General features: G+C 45.8%; 1 protein-coding gene across 1 annotated transcript; it reads left to right on the forward strand.

The window, feature by feature from the left end:
* The first annotated feature begins 3,982 nt into the window (after window positions 1-3,982).
* Window positions 3,983-4,401, forward strand: LOC124513848 (60S ribosomal protein L35-like). The gene is given in 2 exon segments (XM_047081830.1): window positions 3,983-4,250; window positions 4,253-4,401. Coding segments are annotated over 2 exon segments (417 nt in total).
* Window positions 4,402-9,092: the final 4,691 nt, after the last annotated feature.

Here is a 9,092-nt window from a genome sequence, read left to right on the forward strand (position 1 = left end):
CAAAACCAGAGAGATACTTAGTAGGGAGGAAGTCCGGGAAGCAGAGAGCTAAAAACATTACTTGACTCATGCTCACATTAGTACTCCAGTGTTACTTGGAAACGCAAGGTCGAAGTCATCAGATCGGACCGCTAAATGGCCCCAGCAGCAACGTGCTGGGCACGGACATCACCAGGTAGCCCGTCGAGAATCTTTGCACAGGCTGACTAGTGAAGAGTTGTGCCTGCTGAAGCCCACTGACCGTAAAGACTGGGAGAGGTACCTCCTTCCTTAAATGCACAGAAACCAACACAAGGCCACAAGGATAATAATCAAGGAAACATGACACCACTGAAAGAAACTAATAAAACGCCAATTACTGACACTGATCTCTACTGAAATAGAGATCTGTGAGCTATCTGACAAAGAATTCACGAGGCACCTGGGCGGCTCCGTCGGTTAAGTGTCTGACTTTGGCCTAGGTCATGATCTTGCCATTCCTGAGTTCGAGCCCCGCGTCGTGCTCTGTGCTGAAGCTCAGAGCCTGGAGCCTGTTTCAGATTCTGTGTCTCCCTCTCTCTCTCTCTCTGCCCCTCCCCTACTTGCACTCTGTCTCTATCTGTCATAAATAAATAAACATTAACAAAATGTTTAAAAAATGAATTCAGAATAATCCTCGTAAAGAAATTCAGCGAGGTACAAGAAAACACAGAAAACGAAATGAAATTAGGAAAACAGCATGAACTAATGACAGGTTCAACAATAAAGCAGAAACCACTAAAAAAAAAAAAAAAACGAAAACACCCAGAAATTCTAGAGTTAAAGAATACAATGAATGAACTGAAGAATTCAATAGAGAGCTTCAACAACAGACTTCACCAAGCAGAAGAAAGAATAGGTAACTGAGAAGACATTTCACTGACATCAACTAGTCGGAAGAGCAAACAAACAAAACAAAAACAAAAACGAGTGAAGAAAGCCTACATAAATTACAGAATACCATTAACAGAAACAACCTACATGTTACTGGAGTTCCCAGAAAGAGAAGAGCGGGAGAAAGGGGCAGAAAGCTTTTTTAAAGAAATAATGGCTGGTGTTTTACAGCCACTGTCACATTGCCATCGCTCGCTAACGCTAAGGCCACGTCTAGCCCACTGAGTTCCAGCCCAAGGTGAAGGGGGGTAAGTAAGGAGGTCTCTGTGCCGTGGCTCCAACAAAGCGGACTGCCCACCGACCCACTGGTGGTAAAGCACCCAGGAAGCAACTAGCTTCAAAAGTTGCTGGCAAGAGTGCGCCCTCTACCGGAGGGGTGTGGAAAACTCATCGTTACAGGCCTGGTACCGTGGCCCTCCACCGCACTAGACGTTATCAGAAGTCGGCTGAACTTCCGATCCACGAACTCCCGGTCCAGCGTCTAGTGTGAGAAATCGCTCAGGGCTTCAAAACAGATCTGAGCTTCCAGAGTGTGGCCAGCGACGCCTGGCGGAGGCAAGCGAGGCCGATCGGGTGGGTGTCGGCAGACGGCAACGTGCGTGCTATCCGGGCCAAACGTGTAACAATCAGGCCGAACGACATCCAGTTAGCACGCCACATATGTGGAGAACATGCGTAAGCATCCGCTGTGATGGAAAACGTCTCGTTCTTCAAAAAAAATATTTCTCTTCTTCCTATGATTGGTAGTTCCGAACATTAGCTATATTTTTTTCCATGGGGTCAAAAGGTACCTAAGTATACGACGCCAAGTGGAAAAATCGGGGACAGAAATGAGGTATTGGCAGTTTTTCCATTTTCACTTGTGTGTGAATTTTCGATATAAATGCAGGGACATAAAGCGTTAATGAAAGTCAAAATGTTGTAGTGAACATGTTTCAGCAGTTCAACTTTATAACAATTATATATAAACTTGTTAAATTTTTCTGGGGGAAAAAAAAATAATGGCTGTAAACTTCCCAAACCTGGGGAAAGATCTGGGCATCAACATTCATGAAGTTAATAGGTCCCTCCAAAAGTCCAACACAAAATGATCTTCTCCAAGATACATTAAAATAAACTATCTAAAGTGGAGACAAAGAAGGGATTTTAAAAGAAGCAAAAGAAAAACAATTTTCACCTATAAGGGCACACCCATAAGGCTATCAGCATATTTCTCAGCAGAAATCTTGCAGGACAGGAGAGAGTGGGATGATATATTCAAAGTGCTGGGGAAAAAAACCCCTGCTAACCAAGGATGCTTTACCAGGCAAAATTGTCTTTCTTTCAGAAATAAAGACAAGATAAAGCCTTTCCCAAACAAACAAAAGCTGAGGGAGTTCACAAGCACTAGACGCATCTTACAAGAAACGCAAAAAGAAGTTCTTCAAGCAGAAACAAAAGAATAATGATTAGCAACGTGAAAACATACGAAAAAATAAAACACACCAGCAAAGGTAAATACATAGTCAAACTCAGAATACTCTAACACTGTAATATTGTGGTGTGTCAATCACTTAACTCAAGTATAAAGGGTTAAGGACCAAAGTATTGAAAATAACTATTTCTATGATCATTTGTTAAATTATGTACAATATAAAAAGAGGTAAATTGTGACATCAAAAACATAAATACAGGGAAGGAGTAAGAGGGTAGAGTTTTTGTATGTGATCACAGCTAAGTTGTTACCAGCTTTAAAAACACTGCTATTTATAAGAAATTTTATGTAAGTTTTATGGTAACCACAAAACAAAAACTATAGTTAGATACACAAAAGATAGAGAAGGGAATCAAAGCATTCTATTATGGAAAATCATCAATTCACAAAGGAAGACATCCAAAAAGGAAAAAAGGAACATGACAAAACAGCCTGAAAATAACAAGATGGCATTAGTAAGTCCTTATTTATCAATAATTATTTTTTAAATTTATTTATTTTGAGAGAGAGAGAGAGAGAGAGCGCGCGCGCGCGCAAGCACAAGTGGGGGAGGGGCAGAGACAGGAGAGAGAAACCTCTGTCTTATCAGCACAGAGCCCGACATAAGGCTTTATCTCACCAACCGGGGAGATCATGACCTGAGCCAAAATCCAGTCGGAGGCTTAACAGACGGAGCCACCCGGATGCCCCATATCAATAATTACTTTAAAGGTAAATGGATTACATTCTCCAAACAAAATGTATGGAGTGGCTGAAAGGATTAAAAAGCAAGATGTAACTATTTGCTGCCTACAAGAGGCTCACTTCAAATTTAAGGACACACGTAAACCCTAAGTGAAGGAATAGAAAATAAAATATTCCATGCAAACAGAAACCAAGAGACCAGGGGTAGCTATACTTTATCAGACAAAATAGACTCCAGATCAAACCTGTAACGAGAGACAGGGGTGCCTGGGTGAGTGCCCAGTCAGCGGAGCGGCCAACTTCAGCTCAGGTCATGTTATCACGGTTCGTGGGTTCAAGCCTGGTGCCTGCTTGAGATTCTCTCTCTCCCTTTGTCTCTGCCCCTCCCCTGCTTGTGCTCTCTCTCAAAATAAATAAACTTAAAAAGATGTCTAAAGGGGCACCTGTGTGGCTCAGTCAGTTAAGCATCTAACTTCAGGTCAGGTCAGGATCTCAAGGTTCGTGGGTTCGAGCCCCGTGTCAGGCTTTGTGCTAAATGCTCAGAGCCTGGAGCCTGCTTCGGATTCTGTGTCTCCCTCTCTCTCTCTCTCTCAAAAATAAACATTGAAGAAATTTTTTAAAAAGAGACAGAGGAGGTGGCTATATCATGATAAAGGGGTGAGTTCATCAAGAGGATATGACCATTGTAAATGTATGTGCACCCAACATTGGAGCCCCAAAATACAATAAGCAAATATTAACAGACCTGAAGAGAGAACTGGATGATGGATGAATAAAGAAAATGTAGTGTGTGTGTGTGTGTGTGTGTGACTGTGTGTGTGTGTGAGTGTGTGTGCGTGTGTGTGTGTGTGCGTTATGGAGTATTATCCTGCCATACAAAAGTGGGAAATCCTGGCGGTGGCTTGTGCAGACATGGTCCAGATTAAGGCTCGAGACCTCTGCGGCAAGAAGGAGGAAGTGCTTCAAGAGCTGGAAGTCCTGAGGGTGGGGCTGTCCCAGCTGTGCGTCCCCGAAGTGACAGGCAGCCCAGCCTCCAAGTTCTCCGAGATCCGAGTTGTTCACAAATCCGTCGCCCGTGTTCTCACCGTCATCAACCAGGCTCAGAAAAAGAACCCCGGGAAACTCTACGAGGGTAAGAAGTACCGGCCCCTGGATCCGTAGCCCAAGAAGACACGTGCCGTGGGCTGAACAAGCATGAGCGGAACCTGAAGCCCAAGCAGCAGCAGCAGGGGTGGCTACACTCGCTGTGCAATCAAGGCCTGAGCGTCAGCATCAGTGAAACACAAACCAACTCACTCCTGAAACCAACTTCGCACTGCATGTTTAACTAGAATTGAAATAAAATTTTGAAAAAAAAGAAAAAAGAAAAAAGCCACACTAACAAAATAGGAAGTCCTGCCTTTTACAACAATATGGATGGACTTGGAGGGCATTACGCCAAGTGAAAGAAGTCAGAGCACAACACACATGTGGGTTCGCGCTCAAATGCGTAATCTAAAAAGGCTGAACTCCTGGAACCAAAAAGTAGATCGGTGGTCGTCAGGCGTGGGGATGGTGGAAATGGGAACATGTTGGTCAAACGCTCCAAGCCTCCAGCTACCGATGAATTAGTTCCGGGATCTAATGTACAGCATGGTGACTATAACCCACAATACTGAATTGTCTACTTTCGAGCTGAAAGACCGTAGACCTTAGCTGTCCTCACCAAAACAATGGTAATTATATGAGGGAACCGATGCGTTAACCAAACCTTATGTGGCCATCGTTTCACTGTATATATATTATGCATCCAGTACAAGCTTGGATTGTGACTAACTTGTTCTGCGCGTGTTCCGCAAGACGAGCAAACATTTCTAACACGTTTTAACTTGACAAACGAACGACGTCTTGGTCTTGCAATACGAGTCGTACGTGACGCCCAAAGTCACATGATCACAACTGAGCCAACGGTTCTTGAAATTCGCTTTGATACGCAAGCGCTTTGGATGACGAGCGTGTTTCCAGAACGAGTTACGCTCGCACACCAAGGTGTTAATGTATACACTATATACATTTCACCATATATACACAAATGTATAATTATCGCCACGTACACCTAAAACTTGTATTTGTCCCATGTCAATATACCTCAGGAAAGCTGGGGGAAAGTGACAAGAAGGGAGACAAGTGATTCACAGAACAGAAGAGCAGGAGGAGCCGGAAGATAGGAAGCAAGGAAGGTGGAAGAGAGCAGAAGAGGAAGAGGGAGAAAAAGAAAAAGAAAAGGAACAGAACGAGAAGGAGCAGCAGCCCCGGCGACGGCAGCAGCAGCCAGCATCTCCGTCCGCGAGGGGGCGGAGGCAGTCGCCAAACAGGGAAGTGTTCCGCAACCCAAAGAAAATGTTATGAAATAGGTACGGTCAGGAAAAGATCTTGGAAATTAAAAATACGACCGCCGAAATGTAAATTTTAGTTAAAATATAATATGGAAATCTCCTTCTAGGCAGAACACAAGTGACAGAAGAACCGAAGTGGGAGGAAAACTATAAAAGATGGAAATTCAATACAGGCTGTCTCACATCCAATAGACAGGTGTTCTGGAAAGACAGAAGTGGAAGGAGGGAACTGGTAGAAGACACAAAAGCCGACTCCCTGGGGCTATCGGACTTCAGTGTTCCAAGTGCGGGAGCCCAGTAAGTGCCCAGCCCAGGTTAAAGGTTAAAGCTCCACATCGGGGGGCGCCTGGGTGGCTCAGTCGGTTAAGCGTCTGACTCTTGACTTCAGCTCAGGTCACGATCCCACGGTTCGTGAGTTCGAGCCCCACGTCGGGCTCTGCGCTGCCAGCGCGGAGCCTGCTTGCGATTCTCTCCCCCTCTCTCTGCCCCTCCCCTGCTCGGGCATGCACGTGCACGGTCTCTCTTTCAAAATAAATACCCTTAAAAAAAAAAAAAAAGCTCCGCACCTGGACCCATCACCGTGACATTTCAGAAGAGCCAGGATAAGAAGATAGCACAGCCCTGAAGAGAAAACGTTAGCTTACCTACGAAGCAATGATAAGCACACTCACATCGGGTTTCTCACCAGCACTGCCAGACGCCAGGGGATAATGGGGCAGCGCCTTCAAAACGCAGGCTCAGTTTTTCAGCTACAGCCCTACACACAGGCAGAGTACTGCTCAAGGTTGGGAAGAGGGTAAAAGGAATTTGCACACGTGCCAAAATGCACGTCCCTCTCAGAAGGCTAACAGAACATACAAGGGAGTAAGCGGACCAGGGAAAGCGTGTAGCCAGGAGACGGTGCGTATAAGCCAGTGGGCAGGAAGGACGCGCTCCAGCATCACAGCTGTGCAGCAGCCCCACCAAGCATCGTCGTACCGGATGAGTAGTTCAGAAACCCCGTCTAAAGTTGCTCAAACGTGCAATAAAATTGTTAACGTATTCCTTAAACTTACAAAAGTCATCAAGAGAGGAGCTAAAAAAAAAAAAGTGAAAAGACCATCCCGGGGGAAGGTTGGGGGGCAGAAAGTAAAGGGGCGCAATGTGCAACAATACATCAAGAAGCAGTGATGTATACAAATTATCTAGAAATGTATCACTAATCAGAAGCAAGAGTTACAAGAGCTAAACAGTGTGTCCATCTGAGGAACGGGGGGGGGGCAGGGGGGAGGATGGTTGAGAGACGAGTTGCTTTTCATTTTAAGCTGATAAAGTTGGTGATGAACGGACTGGATCAGAGTCAAGGAGACTGGTCAGGGGCTACTGGAGCATCGAGCCACGAAGTGCGGAGGCCCAGCACTGGCGGTGGGCATGGAAGAGACGACTTTGAGGAACCTACCAGTGAGTGACCAGTGTATGAGTCGAAGATGACTCCAGTGTTTCCAGATGGAGCGATTTTAATTAAGAAGTAATATTTCCAGGGGCGCCTGGGTGGCTCAGTCGATTGAGCGTCTGACTTCAGCTCAAGTCATGATCTCACGGTTTGTGAGTTCGAGCCCGCAGCGGGCTCTCTGACCCCACTTCGGATCCTCTGTCCCCCTCTCTCTCTGCCCCTCCCTCATGCACGGGCACACGTCCATGCATGCTCTCTTTCACCCTATCTCTCTCTCAGAAAAAAAAAAGTTTAACAAAAAAGAAGCAAGATTTCTGTGCAGTAAGTGGACTTTTCCGTTTATGTGCAGCCCTCTTATGCAAATTGCTACGCCTGTGGAGAAGACCTCACTGGTCCATCTTCATTACTGATATTTTCCAATATATTGTTTACATCCAGTAGCGTAAGACTGTATAACTCAAAATTTTCATGGGTACCCACAGCTTAGTCACTCCAAGTGGAATGGGGAAATAGAAAGAAAATGACTTTATAGAATGTTGTAGAAAGAGACTTTTTTGGCGGTGGGCAGAGTGGGGATAAAATAGCATGGCTTTAATCTAGATATCCAAAAATAATCACGATTGTCAGATAAAAGAGTGCTTTTTTCACGGGAGATAAAACTTGCCTTTAGAATCTCTGTTGATTTCAGTAACCATGGATGTTCCACACTTCTGTGTTCAACAGACCAATAGTGAAGCGATGCTAGGAAAATTGATGGTGTTATGACATTTTTGTGCTCAAATTAAACACCACAGCTTATCTCTGTAATTATGATATTTAGAAAGGACATCACCAAAAACGACGGGGGCATAAATCAGCACAGAAAGCTACGGAGTCAGTATTTGGCACGAGTGAGAGACAAGTCCCACAGAGACCCACTGAGCTCCGAGAGAAGCCGATTGAAAGGCCATTAGCTCAGATGATGATCATGTAATCAGATAGGTTAGCTGATAATTTGTGCAAAGTGCTTAGGAAGCTCCTTAAACCAGAATAGTTAACGAGGTTGGCTTCTTTCTGTGTGATAGATAAGGCATGACGCGCATTCCCACTAATGGAGGATTTTAAAAGGAGATAAAGAGAAACCCCGGCAGTAATGGTAGTGACTGCGGAGTTGGGAATGGCCAAGCATTCTGCCCTGATGTCCCGGGTGTGCTGATGTCCCGGCTCAGGCTCTCCTGGGGAGGCCGGGATGGGGGGGGGGGGAATCCTCTCCAAAAGAGGTCGGCAGTTTGCCTGGAGGGGGGCTCTCGGGGTAGATGTCAGGACCTGGCGGAGGAGAGTGTTGAGGGAACTCCGGATCTTCGTCGGAAGCCCTGAGGGACAAAAATAAATTAAGAGGCAAAACCAAGCAATCAAGAGGTGCACTCAGAAGCTTGATGCGCGGAATCCCTCCCCTTCCCCTGGAGACTACGACCTTCCTTCTTTTGACGCTTGTGGGCATTCTGTCGGCTGGTGGAGTCTTTGAAGACCCAAGCACGGGAGATGGGCGGTTTTGAAAGCGCTGTAAGAACCGAGGCACTACAGAAAGTACCGTGGGCAGGAGAGGCCATGGGCCGCTTAACCAGCCCAGAGGAGGCTGAGAAATGGAGAGGAGAGGATCGGACCCGGATGATCTCTCGCACCTCACTTCTCACTGCACTTGCTCACCCGTAGCAAACACGCAGGACGTCGTAGGGGTCAGGACCGAGAGGTTGGCAACCTAAGTATTTGGGATCTTTAGATGAGGACGCCTCCTCCCCCTCCCTCCCCCCGGCCATCGAGCAGCTCAACAGTGTGTTTTAAATATGTGATGTTATCAAGGAGAAATTAGTATTCTCGCTCAAAACCTAGTCTGAAAAGCACCGCGCTCAAGAATTCGTCTTACCATCTTCCCCTGATAATGAATCTGGTCCAACGATCTTTTTTTTTTTTAATTTCCTCCCTGAAGCACACTTTATTTCTGGCAATGCAGATAAAGCACCACGCAGAGAAACTCAATCCTAAGTTGTTTTTTTTTTTTTCTTTAAGATAAGGAGTTCAGTAATCAGGAGTTACCTGTCATGGCACAGGCAGACACTGGTGGCTCGGGGTTAAAGAGTCAGAGTCGCGAACCCGAAGGAGGCTTTCTTCTCTCTCTCTCTCTCCCTCTCTCTCTCTCAGCTCTACCGTGGGGAGTGCACCCTTCTCCAGGGAACAC

Source organism: Lynx rufus, unplaced genomic scaffold, assembly GCF_022079265.1.
Source record: "Lynx rufus isolate CCGP_SWC_20201006 ecotype Redwood Valley unplaced genomic scaffold, mLynRuf1.p SCAF_19, whole genome shotgun sequence".
NCBI lineage: Eukaryota > Metazoa > Chordata > Mammalia > Carnivora > Felidae > Lynx > Lynx rufus.